The sequence below is a fragment of the Mesoplodon densirostris genome, chromosome 4, assembly GCF_025265405.1.
Source record: "Mesoplodon densirostris isolate mMesDen1 chromosome 4, mMesDen1 primary haplotype, whole genome shotgun sequence".
NCBI lineage: Eukaryota > Metazoa > Chordata > Mammalia > Artiodactyla > Ziphiidae > Mesoplodon > Mesoplodon densirostris.
In genome coordinates, this window is record NC_082664.1 from 147,716,440 (window position 1) to 147,735,324 (window position 18,885).

General features: G+C 42.0%; 1 protein-coding gene across 1 annotated transcript in view; it reads right to left on the reverse strand.

Annotated features, from left to right (window-relative positions):
* IQGAP1 (IQ motif containing GTPase activating protein 1) overlaps window positions 1-18,885 on the reverse strand; it is a 106,337-nt gene that overhangs the window by 20,328 nt on the left and 67,124 nt on the right. The window contains exons 16-26 of the mRNA XM_060097438.1: window positions 14,071-14,161; window positions 13,732-13,899; window positions 12,884-13,026; window positions 7,771-7,941; window positions 6,983-7,066; window positions 6,808-6,879; window positions 6,642-6,711; window positions 6,052-6,260; window positions 5,186-5,341; window positions 4,786-4,949; window positions 3,906-4,130 (exon numbers count right to left, since the gene is read on the reverse strand). Of these exons, the coding sequence (XP_059953421.1) occupies window positions 3,906-4,130; window positions 4,786-4,949; window positions 5,186-5,341; window positions 6,052-6,260; window positions 6,642-6,711; window positions 6,808-6,879; window positions 6,983-7,066; window positions 7,771-7,941; window positions 12,884-13,026; window positions 13,732-13,899; window positions 14,071-14,161 (1,553 nt within the window). The remainder of the gene's footprint in view (window positions 1-3,905; window positions 4,131-4,785; window positions 4,950-5,185; window positions 5,342-6,051; window positions 6,261-6,641; window positions 6,712-6,807; window positions 6,880-6,982; window positions 7,067-7,770; window positions 7,942-12,883; window positions 13,027-13,731; window positions 13,900-14,070; window positions 14,162-18,885) is intronic.

An 18,885-nucleotide genomic window follows, 5' to 3' on the forward strand; every position in this document is an offset into this window, starting at 1 on the left:
GTGGGGCCAGAATTGGGGCTCAGGTTTTCAACTGTGAATTGGGTGCCTTGAACTACGTGCCAGGCACTTGGGATAAAAGGTATTGGAGACATGAAAGCTTCTCGAGTCTCTCACAGTCTGGTGGAAGAGACACACAAATAAGTATCTGTAAACACACTGCACTACAAAGAAGAAGCTGACCAGAAGTGCTACAGTGCCGCAGAGAAGAGGCTTCTATTCAGACTGGAGGAATCAAGGAAGACTTCCATAAGGAAGGGACATATGAACTCAGGAAAAAGGGAGAAGAAAGGTCTTCTGGGAAGGAAGATCAAATGCAAAGAAAGGGAAGAGGAAGGAGAAATGAGGGTGGAAGAGTAAACAGGAGCCAGATCATGGAGGGCCCAGTATATGATGCTAAGAAGTCTGGACTTTCCTAGAAGCCATGGAGAGCCATTAAGAGACAGATCTGAATTTTGAGGAGGATTGCTGTGATCCACCATGAGAAATGAACTAAAGATGGACAGTCACAGATGAAAGTGCTAGAAGACTAGTGCTACAGCCTGATCAAGAAATGATGAGAGCATGGGACTTCCCTGATGGTCAGGTGGTTAGGACTCTGTGCTTACACTGCAGGGGGCGTGGGTTCGATCCCTGGTTGGGGAACTAGGATCTTGCATGCCACGCGGCATGGCCCCCCCAAAAAAAAACGATGAGGGCATGAACAAGGATGAAAGCAGTGGGGACCAAGGAGACAGATCTGAGAGATATCAAGGAGACACAATCAATGGGACATGGTGACCCTTTAGGTACTGGTGAGGGAGCTGACAGTTACATATAGGAACTGAAGCCAGAGGAGCTGACGAGATCATTCAGGAGAAGGCCCTGAGTCAGAAGGAACTGACAAGAGAATAGTAGATGTGCTAGAACACTGGGCCTAGGCTTAATCAGGAAGGAAACAAGGACAGGAGGAGCTGAAAGACAAAAATGAATCGCAGGAGTCCCAGTGTGGTACTTTCAATGAGGTCAAAAAGCAGTAATGATTATCTTGGTGGCCTAAATCCAATCACAAGCATCCTAATAAGAGAGAGGCGGGGCTTCCCTGGTGGCGCAGTGGTTGGGAGTCCACCTGCCGATGCAGGGGACACGGGTTCGTGCCCCAGTCCAGGAAGATCCCACATGCCGCGGAGTGGCTGGGCCTGTGAACAATGGCCACTGAGCCTGCGCGTCCCGAGCCTGTGCTCCGCAACGGGAGAGGCCACAACAGTGTGAGGCCGGTGTACCGCAAAAAAAAAAAAAGAGAGAGGCGGAGGGAGATTTGGTGCACACAGAAGAGGAGGCAATGTGGCGACGGGGGAGGGCAGGCAGAGACTGGAGTGATACAGCCACAAGGCCAGGAATGCCAACAGCCACCAGAAGCTGAAGAGGCAGGGAATGGATTTTCCACTAGAGCCCCTGGAGGGAGCACAGCCCTGCTGACACCCTGATTCCACCCCTTTAATACCAATTTCGGATTTCTGGCCTCCAAAACTGTGAGAAAATAAATTTCTGTTGTTTTAAGTCATCAAGTTTGTGGTAATTCATCACAGGAGCAATAGGAAACTAATACAAGCAAATAAGGACACAACTCCATTTGTCGTATGGTGGCTGAATTACAAACACTGGTAGACTAAGAACACAAGGATTCAGCAAAAATTAACAAAAGCATTCTGTCTGAAACAATTGGCTGTATTGAATTTATAAGGGCATTTATATTTTGTAAGTTATGTACTTTACATCTTTTTTTTTTTTTTTTGCTGTACGCGGGCCTCTCACTGCTGTGGCCTCTCCCGTTGCGGAGCACAGGCTCCGGACACACAGGCTCCGCGGCCATGGCTCACGGGCCCAGCCGCTCCGCGGCATGTGGGATCTTCCGGGATCGGGGCACGAACCCGTGTCCCCTGCATCGGCAGGCGGACTCTCAACCACTGCGCCACCAGGGAAGCCCTACATCTTTTATATCAGTAAAATATAACTGTATACGTATACGACATTTAAAAAAAGGTAGCAATGAGCAAAGAGAATGAAAGTGTTAAACTAAATGGGTGTAGTCAGAGAACAGAATATTAAATTTCTAAGATTTTAGAGGTGAACACTGCCAAGAGGGACAACGTCCCAGTTTGCTATGAGTTTCGTGGCCGAAGCTCAAGGATCCGTGATGCTTACATGCTGCATGGGCTCCCACCACATACCACTACACCTCCCAGTTATCCATATTAAAAAAAAAGTGTTAAAATCAATTTCCGTTTTATGAAAAGCAAAATAAGACACGTTTCTGATAGGCACCTACAAGAAAAAATCTTGAAATACCTACTGGAATTTTGATCTAAAAATGACCGACTCATGGACCGGCAGAGGAAATATCTTAGTACCCTTGAGCCTATGTCCGTGGGGCTCTCATCTAGGGATGCCCTGAGCTTCAGTCAAACCTTCCCAGTCAACTACTGCAGTTGGCTGACCATATTGCAGGATTTGGGCCTGGTGCAGGTCAAAACAAAAATGGATTTTCCATCACACCCAGCAATGATCTGACTCTTGGGTGACAGGCTGACACAAAGCAGAGAACCAAATCAGGGTTGGTTCCCACACGATTCCCAATATGGGATAAGCCCTTTGTAGGAGTGAGCAGAATGTTCTGTTCTCTATCCAGAGTAATGTCCCCCTTTGCCTGGTGTCCAGGTATGTGGAAAGCAGCATTATTCAACATGTAGACCATTCTACCAATCAGTCCAAGACAGGATAAGGAGCTTGAGCCAGAATGTAATCAACTTCAGAATGGATACTTCCTTCATTGAGAAAGTCTTGCTACGGAAAAAAATGTCAGCTGAACTAAACAGTGTGTTTAGCGACACTGATGATCTACAGTTACTGGCCCACAGATCAAACTCTGAGTAGTAATCATATGGAGAGCTACTCCTCTTAAGCTCCAGAGAACTTCATGTATGATCTAACCCTACTCTACACCAAAAAGGAAAAAACCTTCATAGACTAAACTGCTCAGATCTCTATTCCTCACCCCCCTGTCCTCACCCAAGCTGGATAAAAATATTTTAAACATTTTGGCTCTCTGAACTGTATTTTCCCAGCATTTCCCATATTCTACTGACACATTTTTCCTTTGGATGTGTTAACGCTGGTGGTGAAAACTACCGCCCCGGCACAGAACTCTCCTGGATTACGTTAATTTAGTTAGTCCAACTCTCAGTATTCCAGGGCAGCTCATCATTTGCCCACACCAGCTCCTCTTCCCTTTAATGAAACACAGTGATCTCACTCAGATCTGTGCGAGTCTTCCCATCCAACTGCATCTCTGCTGATGCCCAGTGTCCTTCCAGGTCCTAGACTCTCGCAAGCTCCTTCCACCTGACAGCATTCAGACATGAAGACTCTGCACCTAGCTCTTAGCAAGGCTGGCCCCACTGTACCCTTCAGGCCTCCACCATGTGACGGTTCACCTTCTCAGGGAGGCTCTCCCTAACCCCTCTAAGTTAGCTCCCTCTTAAATTCTCCATTACAGTTCCCTACAAAACATCACGAAACTCCCCTCAGTTTGCAACTTTATTTCTATGTACCTGTGTGTCATCTCTCCCACACAATAAACTATGAACAGAGGGCAGGGAGCATGTCTTCTTCATTCATTATTGTATGTCTCATTTGTTATCGTATTATTGTAGGTGTATCTAACACAGTGTCTGGCACTTAGTAAGTACTCAATAAATATTTGCTAAATAAGTGAATAAATTACCAGGTCAACTACTTAAAGAAGGGGTTTCTAAAGAAAACCTATTTAAGCAATCACTAATTTATAAATCAAAGAAATGTTAACTGCTTAAAAAAGAGAGAGAGAAAATAATAAAAACATGAAAGAAAAGGTGTTGTGGTTATCATACCTTGCCTCTCCTGTCTGAGACTCCATCTGATTAACCCAAGATTTGTAAATATCCACAGGGTCAGTTTTGATATTGAGAGATTTGTCATCCATAATCTCCTTAACCACCGGGGCCAAGATCTGTCTCAGCGCATTCTGGCCCCTGGCCCCACGGTTGAAACTTACAACCATCTTAATAACTGTAGGATTTCCTGTCACGATTTCTTGAATCTGATCTACTTTCGACCTATAAAACATAAAATACAAATTCAATTCAAACTAATCACAAATCTACCAACCTAAAGATCCTTCCTACTTAAAGATCCCATCTCCTAAAAACAGAAATATGATAGTTGGAAGGAAAGGGTTACATGCTCTTTCTCTAGAAACACTCCCCAACACTCATCTGAATACCGGACCTTCCTGCTGTTGTTGCAAACTCAATCATAGGAACATGATCAGGTCCTTTGTTAGCTAAAGATGTGAAATCTTCATGTTTAGACCAGCTTTTAAAAAATTCTATCTTAATACAGAATATTCCTAAAACTAATTTGGCAAATCTCTATCACCTCCCCAGAAACAGCGACGTTTTATATTAGTGTTTATTATATTAGCTTATAATTAGCATATTAGTTTATATTGTGTATATATTATTAGTTCATATTGGTGTACAGTATATATATAATTAATATATAATTAATTTGTATTTTTAGTATAATTAGTCTGTGTGAGTGCATAATCTCTATTATTACATTATAAAAGGTAAATGCTTCTTTTAGAGTAAGTATTTCACACATGTCACAGTATTGAGAAAAGGCACAGGCAGGCCTGAATCTCAAACTATGAGCACCTATGACAGTGGGGAGGGGTCCCATGTATGCCCTGCAGAAATCTGTCCGTACTTGATTTCCTCCTGCAGTGCTGTCTTAAAGAGCCGCAGGAGCAGGTACTCCTCTCGCTGGTTGGATGCGTAGTTGTAGAGTGTGAAGATTACAGAGTCCATGAACTTGGTGGACTTGTTCTGGGGCATCTGAAAAATCAGCTTCGCCAGATAGGTGGGGTTGGTCTGAAACGAAAGCAAGGGATAAGTAATTTCTAGATGACATGAAGGCTGGCACAAATATTCAAGATTTTTCAGCTTGAAGGATTAGAAAGTACCTGAGTAATAAAGAAAAACAAGACAGCCCTTTGCTCATCTCTCAGTGGAAACCAGAAGGACTTCCACAGAGATCTATGCATAAGGTTTTCTTGAGAAAAGTAAATTAACTAAATTTTACAATACTAATTCCAGGAGCCACTCACCTGCAGTAAATAAAACAGGTGTTGATATGCTTCCAACTTCTCTCTCTTCTCCTTGCTCAAAGCCTTGAGACCTCCCTTCTGTTTATTTAACATCATCATATCAGACAACTGTTCCTTATTTTTTTTGGTAAGTTTTTTACTGTGGGAAACCACATCCTGTAAACAAACACATATACATAAACCAAAAAGCTTTCAAAGATGAAACTCTGGGCATTACGGAAAGGTCTTTTAGCACCTAAAAACTTTCATGAAGGTCTACTGCACTGGCAGATGCCTTAAATATTTTAGAATCACTACACTGTACCTTATTTTCAGTACATCAATCAAATCTATTCCTACTTCCATCTTCCTATAAAGAACCTCATCTATAAAAACGTCCATTGATTCAGGAAACCAACTTCTAGGAATCTATCTTACAAAGTCTTAAACACAATAAAAGCTACATATACATTGAAACATTAACTGCAGTGTTATTCCATAATAATAAAAGTTGAAAATGTCAAATAGTCTAGAGAAAAGAGGTAACTCAGATTATTTCCTGATAAATTATTACACTGCCACTAAAAATAATATTTATGACGACTTTTCATACGGAAAATATCTTATCCTCTATATTAAATAAAAATGTAGGATATAAAATGATTGTTAGGGTGGTAGAATTATGGGATGATTTTTACCTACTTTTCTCTATTTAAAATTTTGTGATTAAATCACTTGACTTCTTATTTAACTTAAAAAAAAAAATGTATGGCGTTCGCTGAGAAGAAAGCCAGCCTCCTACCCCCTCCCTGCAAGTCACCTAGAGAGAGACAGGGGTACCAAGCAGGACAATGTACCCCAAGGCCCTTACTGGCACTGGACCATACCTGTAGTGTAATTTTATTTTTCACTAGCAGTCCAATTTTGATATCCATGAGATTGAGGTCATTCTCCAGCTGCTGGTTAGAACGGATGAGGGTAATGACCTCTTCCCTCATCTTCATAAGATCAAGCTCCTCCTGAAAATCCTGGTCACTTTGGTCGAGCAGGTGGACAAATTTTCGGACCACAACCATAGGGGGATCCTCAGCATTGACTGACAGAAAGAAAGCATGTGTCAGACGAAGAATGGAACCGTCAATAAAAGTTCTGTGTCTTGGAAGACATCAGCACTGTCTTCAAAAAAAAAAAAGCTCTATTAACACGTAAGATATTTGTTTATTTTTGAGATGTGCAAAGACAACCACCAAGTGCAGTCTTCCCGGTCATGCTACTGCTATGTTGTTACGAGGAAGGCGAATACAGCAAGCAACAAGACATCAAGTCACAGGTGAGCAATGGGGCTTAAGTCACAAGCAGCACCCCACCCCCCAAGCCTTGCCTGCAGGACAAGAAAAGAGATCCATGGAGAATACTCAGAACCTGACGGCTCTCAACCACGGCCTCAACTGTCCTCTGCTGAGCCACAGTTACTCACTGAGAGTCTTGTAGTCATCACGAGCTTTGTTTGCCCGAATAAAAGCCTGGATTTTGATAATGTCATTTATCTAAGGAACAAAAAAAGAGAAATTCCTTTGTTCTTCTGTCCACAACAATCACAGCAAAACTAACTCTACTGGTCCTTGTCACCCAAGGGTACTCACATGGTCTCGGAAATACTGTAGGCGATCTCTGTAGCGCTTTCTAGCTTGATGCATCCTTGCCAGGGACTGAATCTGTGGAAAAGGAAAAGGGGGTCCTGGAAATTAGAAGAGCCCTTCATCTCAACACATATCATGCTCACTCCCCACGTCGAGAAACCCTGCCTGGGCTACACACCTTTATAACTTCATCTTTATGGGAGCGCAGGTAAGCTAAGCGGTCCTGATACGCCTTCTTCTGCTTGTATCCTCGCCACTGCGACTGAAACCATCAAACATTACATGTGACACATTATTTCCCAAGGGTCAGAGGAAGTTAAAAGATTTTGTCTTGAGATGCCATCCAAGTGCAATTCATGATGCAGCTTTAAAAAGGATCACGTCCACCAGTGACAGGGGAAGGGGGGCCTGGGCTGTACCTCCACCAGGAGAGCACACCGGCTAACTTCCACCTCCCTGATGTGAGCACAGCACTTCACACCTTAAAGTGCATCTGCACAGATGCTCTCATAGGCTCCTTACAACAAATCAGGTGAGGAAGGTAAGATAAATATTAGTATCCCCATTTATAGATGAGGACACAAACTTAGAGGTTTACCACTACCTGGCAGTGCTGGAGCCATAATTCCTAACCCAGAATTCTTTCTGTGACATTGTGCTTCCCTGTCATTGAAGCAAAATCGCAGTTGCTTCTCTCAATATTCAAATCTGACACAAAGGAACAGTCTTAGAAGACAATGAGGTGCCCAAGAAGAACTGCCACTGAGCTGGATAACTCACCACACTAAACAGCAATGAGCACACATTGATTCCAATGGTAGGAGAGGAAGTGCTTGTCAGAAGAAGGACAAGACTAAGAGGTCAGAAGATGGAGGACACACTCAGACATTCGATCGTAGGAGCTGACTGTTTATTACCCCTGCTCTAGAAGCCCACTTGCTGTCTGTATAATAGGCTCTGAAATACCTGAATGCAGGTGATGGCAGGGATTTGTTTCTTCAGGAAATTCATTCTGGATCGGAATTCCTGCCGAACTAAGTATCCCCTGCAGCAAGCCTGCAGCTTGGTGATCAAGCCTTCGTTGGCCAGCCAAAGCTGTTCTCGGTTATACGCAGCAGTCACCCCAGAGATGGAACTCTGAAAAAGCAATGGTCACGTGAGAAGACAAACATAGGCGAGAATGGACACAAATTTTTACACAGTATCACACAAACTAATGCTCAAGGCTTTCCAAGGCTATACTAGATCTTTAGCCAAGAAATGGGAATGCAGACTTCAGATCTATTTTTCAAGGCCAAGTTGTCCTCATACCCCCCAAAAGTCATAAACAAAAACTTCACCTTCTTTTACCTCATATGTTATTACCTTTACTCACCTACCTAACACTAGCTGTGCCAGGAACTGTGCTTGCTGATCTGGGGTCATTGCGGACAAGAAGACAGAGTGACAGGTGACAACACCAAGGCCCAGATGCCCTGGAATGACACAGAGGAGGGCCCTGCAGGGGAGTGGACAGACTACAAATCGTCTTGAGAAGTAGCCTAGAGTGTCTGAAATGTTACTACAAGCACTGGAGAACCAGCAAATTTTCAAACAGGAATAAAGCCATCAGATTTATTTTTAGAAAAGCAGCACTGTTAGCAGAGTAGCTGATAGATTAGCCTGAGTGGGTGAATTAGGATGCTGTTATCGTATAATCCAAGTGGGAGAGGACCTGGCTTGAATGAGGGCAGGAGTGGTGAGAATGGTTAGTGAGAACACCTGGTTACCCACCTAATATCCATGGTATATGGATATACCATATATGCCCCTGTCCTTGGTATCAGAGTCTTGATTTTTTTTTTCCTGGGCAACAGTGTGTACAGTTAAAGACTGCACTAAATTCTGGAAAGCACTGATCTAGGTTACATATTAGAATAATCCAAAAAATAGAGGAGGTGGAGTACAAGGTCTGCAAGGAACTGGGAGAATAAAATCAAGAGACAAGATAAGTGATAAGTTTGGGAAAAGGGACTTTTCTTTTGGGAAAAGAAAATGATGAAGGATTCAGTGAAAATACAGATTCACTGAAAGGGAGGAAAGTGGAGAGTGGGAGAACCAATTTGATGGTCACTGTTTTTTGTTTTGTTTTGTCTTCAGGGAGGTAGGAGGTTAGGTAACGTGCTGAAGTGAGGTAACATCACTCCTCTGTTTAAAATTCTTAGGTCCAGGAGCCTGACTTCAGACTATACTACAAAGCTACAGTAATCAAGACAGTATGGTACTGGCACAAAAACAGAAATATAGATCAATGGAACAGGAGAGAAAGCCCAGAGATAAACCCACGCACATATGGTCACCTTATCTTTGATAAAGGAGGCAAGAATATACAGTGGAGAAAAGACAGCCTCTTCAATAAGTGGTGCTGGGAAAACTGGACAGCTACATGTAAAAGTATGAAAGTAGAACACTCCCTAACACCATACACAAAAATAAACTCTAAATAGATTAAAGACCTAAATGTGAGTCCAGACACTATAAAACTCTTACAGGAAAACATAGGCAGAACACTCTATGACATAAATCACAGCAAGATCCTTTTTGACCCACCTCCTAGAGAAATGGAAATAAAAACAAAAATAAACACATGGGACCTAATGAAACTTAAAAGCTTTTGCACAGCAAAGGAAACCATAAACAAGACGAAAAGACAACCCTCAGAATGGGAGAAAATATTTGCAAATGAATCAACGGACAAAGGATTAATCTCCAAAATTTACAAGCAGCTCATGCAGCTCAATAACAAAAAAACAAACAACCCAATCCAAAAATGGGCAGAAGACCTAAACAGACATTTCTCCAAAGAAGATATACAGATTGCCAACAAACACATGAAAGAATGCTCAACATCATTAATCATTAGAGAAATGCAAATGAAAACTACAATGAGATATCATCTCACACCAGTCAGAATGGTCATCATCAAAAAATCTAGAAACAATAAATGCTGGAGAGGGTATGGAGAAAAGGGAACACTCTTGCACTGTTGATGGGAATGTAAATTGATACAGCCACTAGGAGGTTCCTTAAAAAACTAAAAATAGAACTACCATACGACCCAGCAATCCCACTACTGGGCATATACCCTGAGAAAACCATAATTCAAAAAGAGTCATGTACCAAAATGTTCACTGCAGCTCTATTTACAATAGCCAGGACATGGAAGCAACCTAAGTATCCATCAACAGATGAATGGATAAAGAAGATGTGGCACGGGCTTCCCTGGTGGAGCAGTGGTTGAGAGTTCGCCTGCCGATGCAGGGGACATGGGTTTGTGCCCGGGTCCGGGAAGATCCCACATGCTGCGGAGCGGCTGGGCCCGTGAGCCATGGCTGCTGAGCCTGCGCATCCGGAGCCTGTGCTCTGCAACGGGAGAGGCCACAACAGTGACAGGCCCGCGTACCGCAAAAGAATAAAAAAAGAAGACGTGGCACATATATACAATGGAATATTACTCAGCCATAAAAAGAAATGAAATTGAGTTATCTGTAGTGAGGTGGATGGACCTAGAGTCTGTCATACAGAGTGAAGTAAGTCAGAAAGAGAAAAACAAATACCGTATGCTAACACATATATATGGAATCTAAGACACACACACACACGAAAAAAAGAGGTCATGAAGAACCTAGGGGTAAGACGGGAATAAAGACACAGACCTACTAGAGCGTGGACTTGAGGATATGGGGAGGGGAAAGGGTAAGCTGTGACAAAGTGAGAGAGTGGCATGGACATATATACACTACCAAACGTAAAATAGATAGCTAGTGGGAAGTAGCCCCATAGCACAGGGAGATCAGCTAGGTGGTTTGTGACCACCTAGAGGGGTGGGGTAGGGAGGGTGGGAGGGAGGGAGACGCAAGAGGGAAGAGATATGGGAACATACGTATATGTATAACTGATTCACTTTGTTATAAAGCAGGAACTAACACACCATTGTAAAGCAATTATACTCCAATAAAGATGCTAAAAAAAAAAATTCTTAGGTCCAGGGCTTCCCTGGTGGCGCAGTGGTTAAGAATCCGCCTGCCAATGCAGGGGACACGGGTTCGAGCCCTAGTCCGGGAAGATCCCACATGCTGTTGGAGCAACTAAGCCCGTGCATCACAACTACCGAGCCTGTGCTCTAGAGCCCGTGAGCCACAACTACTGAGCCCACGTGCCTAGAGCCCATGCTCCACAAGAGAAGCCACCGCACCACAACGAAGAGTAGCCCCCACTCACCGCAACTAGAAAAAGCCTGCGCACAGCAATGAGGAGCCAATGTAGCCAAAAATAAATAAAATAAATTTATTAAAAAAAAAATCTTAGGTCCATACACAGAACATTAAGAAGGAGTGTCTCTGTGGAGGTTAGTAAGATTCTCAAAGGTGTACATGACCCAAAAAGAGTTAAAAATCACTCTGCTGGAAGATCACCCTGGCTTCCTTCACATGGCCCGTCAGGTCCTTGCCTCTCTTCTCTGCCTCCTCCACTTCGTATGCCAGTCAAAGGACCACTCGTCCTCCCTGAAATGGCCCATGTTCCTCCAGTCCTTGATGTCCTTCCCCACTCTGTCCTTTCTGTCAAGAATAGACTTCCCTGTTTCTCATCTGCTAAAATGTTATCTATGCTGTCTTTCTCCAGGATAGAATTAACTGCTTCCTTAACATTTCCTCTATTTTACTGTTATTAGAGCATCTATTTCTCTCTGTCTTACATTGCAGTACTTAGTTCTGTGCCTGCTGTTTTTACCACAATATTGTTAAAAACTGGAAAGTAGAGACTCTGATACATCTTTATAGCCCCTCAACGCCCAAGAGAGAGAGTTCAATGAGCTTAGTTAAATTTAATCACCCGTGAAACCATTAGCAGTGAAGATGAAACACTGGGAAGGTACGAGACTATAATTTCCCTCAGAGGAGAACTTTAATAAACAGAAGATAGAAACTCATTCCTCTGATAGGTGAGTTCTGAAGAAAGGGACTATTTCAGCTTTTACATACGTGAGCATTCCATTTTTTCTACACAGGATTTGGGAATAACTGCCCAATGGAAGTAGATAACCTTTTAAAAGTCCTTTACTGTCCCTTCTCTCTAGGAATCTTTGTGCGTATTAATCATGTGTCTAATCATGACCCACAGGAGCTTACTGAACAACGTCCCTCAATATATTTCCCTCTCCTTTCATGTACATTAGACAACTCTAGTTTGATAACCACGAGCTTAGCACCAGGTAACGCTGGAAGTGCTCAACAGCCCATCAAGGACAAAGTAAGTGGTCATTACATACAAGGACTGCAAACTTAGTACCTCACCTTAAAAACTAACAGTGGGCATAAGGTAAGTACACACACGACTGAAACAAATCCAAGTTGGTTAAATTCTAAATGAATACAAAGACTATGGGGGTGGGGGCTTGAAATGAAGATGGAGAGGGGAAGGAAAAGGAATTTTAATAAGAGTTGTAGAGGAGGTGACACTTTGAGATGGGTGTGCCTGGAAGGATAAAATTTGACACATGTAGATGGCAGGGGAGGGACATCTCACGACAGCAGGAACTTTGTTTCATTCATGACTATATCTCCATTGTCATTCATGACTATACCTCCAATAAGCAAAGACATGGGATAGGAAAGAAGCACTTTAAAAGCTGCTATAAGAAAAAATGCTAACTTTATGTGAAAGTGCAGGTTATATTCTAACACAGTACAGTTGGAATCTGTGGAATAGTCAGAAAAGAGATTAAAAATGTACACTGGGAAAGATTAAGAGTAGTTGCATTTAATGAGAAGTCACAGCAACTTCTTTTGTTCTTTGCTGGATCATCCAGTTTTCTTTAAAAAGCACACAATTCATCTGACTTAAGTCTATAATCCAGATGTTTTACTAATTTAGGCCTTAAGCACTCTGACTGGAAAAATTACTCCAAAGTAGTTTGTTATGTAGCCTTAATTTTAGTCTAGGGCTTCTGACCATGTGCCCTGTTCCTCCTTAGTAATATTACCTCTAAAATACAGGTACTTTCTCTCAGCTTCTTCTTTTGTGAAGAAATGAGACCTACCTGGATCTCCTCCCGAGAAAGCTGCATAGAATTCTGCACAAAGTCTGGGGGTTCATCCCATCCTCCTTCCAGCGTCTCCAGATTGTGGTAATAATAATAGCCACCTTTCACCCAGTGCTTCACCCACTTGCTGTTATAATCTCCTGGCAGAAAATAAAGGAAAGATGAAAGAAACCCAGAGCCACACTCCCCACATTCACATGTCTGATACCACAGGATTGTTCTGGTAAGGGTTAACAAACTGAATGAAGACCATTCCAAAACCTGTCTCTGGGTCTATGAGAGTAAAGAGCGATCCTAAGTCCCTCTTAAATTATGACTTTGTAATGTCTCATTTAGCTCATTCATATCCACAGTATAAAAAGAAAACACCTATGAAGTCCAAATGGTGAAATCAACCTTGACTGCCTCTGTTCCTTCCGAAGCCTATACCTAAGTAAGACCTTATGTGTCAGAAAACTATTCTGATAAAAGACTTGCAGCCGTTCAGCCTCTCTAGTTAATTTTTTAAAAAGGGCCATGAAACAGGATGAAAAATCTTATCTTTATTCCCCTCTTTTTGCAGATAAACTACTTTTAAATATCTACAGGCTTAGGTGATCAGAACTACTAACACCCTATGAAAGATAAACATTTTCAGAAAACTGACCTTTTTAATAACATAGCCACCCTCAAGGGGAAGAAAAAGAATATTTTCAAAAATAGGAATATTATCTCCTTGGGTCTTTAAAATAAGCCTAATACTTCTGAAGTACCTTTTCCTATAGCTTGTCCCTTTGCTCTACATCTGCCCTGTGATATTTTCAAGTTCTTACTTTCAGGGCACATATTTATTTACCCAAACTCACCTGCTGTCAGTTTTTTCTTCTTGGCTTCAGCAAGGTCACTCTGGTAAGTTTCACCACATTCGGGGATGACGCCATATAAGCCGACATCAGGGGAACGAAGGGCACTCAGTGTTTTTCCAACATCGCCATTCTCCACTGCTTCATTAATGGCAAAGATTCCTAAGGCAACTATCCCAGAAGAGAACTGTTACTGGAATAGTTTAGAAGGTGTCTAGATTCACCTACTAGCAAACTGTTCCCCCTACATCTTTCTATCTTGGTCAAGCTGAGTTCTAAGACACGGAGCACCTCGCCACCCCTACTTTCCACCAGAGTAGAAATAAAACAACTGATACATACACCTCTGTGCTTCTTGGGTGTCTTTGTTGGACTGCCATATTCCACCTTGAATTTCATCCAACCATAACACAGCTGACTCATCCTGGGTTTCCTACAAACCATTAAAAGCAAAACAATACTTGAGTCATCAAATCAGGGTGCATGTCATGATGGCGGCTTCTGATACTCAATTAGAGATAGAGGAAGAAGTTTCCAACATACAAGACACATGGAATAGTCAACTGGAAGAAGCCAGGCACCAAAAAACCGGTAAAGGGTTACAAGAGAAATATCACAGATGTAGGTGATGGATATAAGAAGATGGATTCAAGTTGTTCAGGAGGACAAGAGCTGCTAGAAGGGGCAAAAGGTCCCAACTGGGAAGGGGCCCAGGGACTTAAATACTGTGACAAGCATCATGACAAGAAGTACTTTTTAGAAAGCCTCCTTTGCCAACAATATTCAGAGGGAGTTACTATTCTCTAGGACTACTGCTTTTAGGACTATCAAGACGTTATCACATGGGAAGCCAGGAGTCACTATAGGCAATTTAATCTTATCACCAGCTTATATTCTAAAACTTGAAAGTTATATCAGTTGTTGGAAACTTAAGAACACATTTTCACACAGAAACATAATAAATGGTGATTAGTTTTCTCAGCATGGCCAACAAAAGCCTCTCTAGTCCATAGTGTAGTTTGAGCTGAATACTAGGGACAGAGGTGAAACAGAAGTGGAGTCTTTTTCTCCTTCTAGACAAGGCACCTCAGGTTTTAAAGTGTCCAGGTTGAGAGTCATGTCTGAGGCAATCTTGACAGACCCAACAAAAGTATCTGTTCCTGAGGCTTGAGCTAATAGCAACTGGGATAAATAGTAGCTCAAAAATCCATCGAGACTGCTTGATGTAAATATAATTTGCCAAGGCACCAATGAGGCGGCTGGGATCAGTAACTATAACTGTGTTGCCAGGTGAGGCAGGGTCTGGGCTGTGGGGCAAAATGGAAAGTTTCACTGCCTTCTGCAGGCCCAGCAGTTGAAGTGCAAAACCTTAGAGGAGGCTTGGTTTTCCTCCTGCATTACTAGGGAGAGATACACAATATTTCACTCAGCAGAGCCAAGCAGTCACAAATCCCTGCAATTTATAAGCGCCTTGGTGACAGGGTAAGGCCAAGGGAAGGCATCTGAAATCGAACGATTTCTCTCTAATTCAGAGTTTTAGAAAGATCATTTAACTTACAATCTTAAGAGGCACCATCCCAATTTAAGAAGCTCATAGTCTTGGGAAAGGAAAAGAGTAACCCGATAAATAGAATGCAAAAACAAGTCACCTAATAGCTGCAGAACTTAGCACTTTCCTACCACTGGTCAGCTTCTGTTACTGAAAATAGAAAATGGCCACACACAATTCCCTAGAGTCATACGAATAAATACTGGCAATGCTAAGCAATAGTTTCAATACGAAACAATACAATGAGTCAGCAACAACTTAAACTGAGAAGTCATAAGCTAGACGGCTGAACGTGCAGTCTCCAAGAGAAGTGGCATAAAGACCCCTGCACCCCCAAAGCAAGTATTTCCACAGAACCAGGCCACTTCTGGCTCAGTTTTAGGCTAACGCATGCGTCAGCTGGCTCTGAGCAGAGTCTACTGTAAGCAAAGCTTGGGGGCTTGGCACAACCTTCCTTGCATCCAGAGAAAGGCGCAGCTTATCATGATTTCTGACCATTCAGAGTTCCATCTTCTCTGCCTCGGGCAGACTAAAGCAGAAGGATTAAAACAAACACGTCCATACATAATTCCCCCTAAAAAACAAGGTACAGAGCTGTGGGGTGAGAGGAGGAAAAAAAAAAAAACACAATGGAGCAGTGTCTCAGGTACATCAGGGGAAAATGATATACAGAAATACCCCTCACCAGACTGGAGGAGGCAAGATCAGTGACATACACCAACTCATCACAGTGTGAGGAAAGAACAGGCTCTCTCTGCTCCAATTAGATCGAATAAGATGACAAAACCCAACATCCTCCTGTTAAAGTTTGCTCTAAAGATTAACTCAAATCACTCAGTAGAGAGTTAAAACCCTGAACGAGATATTGTGGAGAATACTGAGATAAAATAGATTTAATGCGAAAATGCTATATAAAGTATATGCAAATAACATCCCCGAACAACTCTGACTGACACTTAGAAGCACACTGACTGCATTTTAGAAGAGGTAAAGAGATAGGGACCAGAGATAAGAACCAAACGAGTGGGCAATGACTGGAGGTAAAAGAGGTGGAGAAGCCACAAGATACGGAGAAAAGAAAGGGAAAAGAGATGAAAGAATGGCTACCGTACATATATGTGTGTATATATTCGGAAACCACAAACACACACACTTGCAAAGGGCACTTCTCACCCCTTAAAACCTCCTTAAAAGTCTCTCCTATTATATATGGCATGGATACATGTGTCATGATTGATAAAATATCACACATATGTACTGATAATATATACGTAACATATTATAGATACATATATGTGTAACATAAATGTAATGTTTTATCTCTCATCACATATGTAAACTATGCTATATATACATATAAACCACTCCATACCTACCATAGACACATGTAAACACACATACATGAATCTATACAACATATATATCAACACAAGCACTGATCAATCAGAGTGGAGCAGAGATCTCATGGCCCTTTGCTGGTTTAGGTGTTAATCCTCTAGTTGCTCATAGCGGAAGTTCAGGGAAAGAGCTAGAACTGGGGGTGGAACACATTTGGGAGGCCTGGGACAGGAGCAATGTACTGAAAAAAGTATTCGATATTCTAACAACTGGTACAGCCATGTCAGTGCACACCAGCTGATTTTTAGCTACATGCACGTATGCCTGTCTGTGTACACTAAGACTGTGGGGTGCGGGAGGAGAAGCCAGACTTAAAAATCATTCATATTTGTAATTATAAAATGAGTTCCTTGAGAGTTCCTGATATCTGTGTCTTGGCATTCAAACAATACTACACAGTGACCAGTAATCTACTTTTAGCAAGTATTCTAAAGGCACTAAATTTAAATGAAGAGAGAACTGACAATGGTGAAAACAGTAGAGGAAGGACCTCTGAATATCCCCTCCTACATAAAAGCAACAAAAACACCGACAAAAGTCATCAGAATCAACTTTTTCAAAACTATTGAAATGAACTAAAGGCTTGCAGCAATCAGTTTATTCAAGAACAGTTGACTCTCAGTAAGAACAGTGAGGCCTATGGCACTTAAACTGCCCTATTCCCATTTGTGCTCTGCCCACCCCCCTCTGCCCCCACCCCATACACACCTACCTCCTTCAAAGCCCTATCTATTCCCACAGAACTGTCATTAGTTGACATGTTAGGTAGTTCCCTGGAAGACCACAGCTAGGCTGTCTTTATTTGACCTGACTTAGAGCTTGTCCAGTGCAAACAGCCTTTTCCCCAGGGGTATTTGTCCAAAACAGAGGTAATTGCTTCACACCACAGATGCCTGGGGCAGTGGGTAAAAACTGAGGCAAATAATAGGTTAACCAAAAAGCTTAAAAGGAAAAGCTAGAGAATGAGATGTTCACAGAGAGCTTTGAAAAGCTCTGACAAATTCCTGGGATGGGAATCTAGAAAGTCATAGTGCATTATGGGCTATGCACATGCTCAGAAGAGATCTGATAAGGCTGTAAGCTCTGACCTCTGGCTGACCCTGAGGCTCTGGGCAAGCATGAAGTGAAGGGTAAAGCAAAATTGTAAACTGCCTGGCTGAGAGTCAAGGGCATGCCCCAACACACACAAAGGCCCTCAGCAAAGGCTGGGAGCTTTAGGTTCTAGGCATTTAAGGAAATTTCTGACTAATCATTAGCTGACCACTAGCTAACCAAGCAGAGACTTCAGTGGACACACATGACAAAGAATACAGACTTGAAAGAATTGAAAATCACCAAACAAACAACAGAAACAAACAGGGACAACCATAAACCCTGAGGAGGGGGTAGAATCTGATTTCCAAAGTTGACCCATTATTATTAAAATGTCCAGCTTTCAACCAAAAATTACCAGACATGCAAAGAAACAAGAAAGCATGGTCCAAACAGGAAAAAAAACAGACAACAGAAACTGTCCAAACTGAACTTAGTAGACAAAGACTTAAATCAGCTATCTTAAGTATGTTCAAAGAACTAAAGGAAACCATATCTAAAGAACTAAAGGAAAGTATGAGAACAATGTCTCACCAAATAGAGAATATACATTTTTTAAAAAAGAACCAGATTAAATTATGGAGTTGAAAAATACAATAACTGAAATGAAAAATTCACTAGAGGGATTCAGCAGATTTGAGTAAAGAGAAGATATATGCATAATGGAATTCCCTAAAGGCAAAGAGAAAGAGGCAGTTTTTACTTGAAGAAAATCTGAACAGACCTATAACAAATATAGAGATAGAATCAGTAATCAAAACATATCCCACAAAAACAAAACCAAAAATTCAGGACCATATGGCTTCACTGGTGAATTCTATCAAATGTTTAAAGAACTAATATCAATCCTCTACAAATTCTTCTAAAACATAAAAGAGGAAGGAACACTTCCCAATTCATTCATTCTATGATACCAAAACCAGACAGAAAGATATTTCAAGAAAAACAGATCAAATTTAAATTAAGATCTTTCGTTTGCTAAATTTGGAACTCAGATGATTATTTTTTATTTATTTATTTTTTTTTGTGGTACGCGGGCCTCTCACTGCTGTGGCCTCTCCCGTTGTGGAGCACAGGCTCCGGATGCATAGGCTCAGCGGCCATGGCTCACAGGCCTA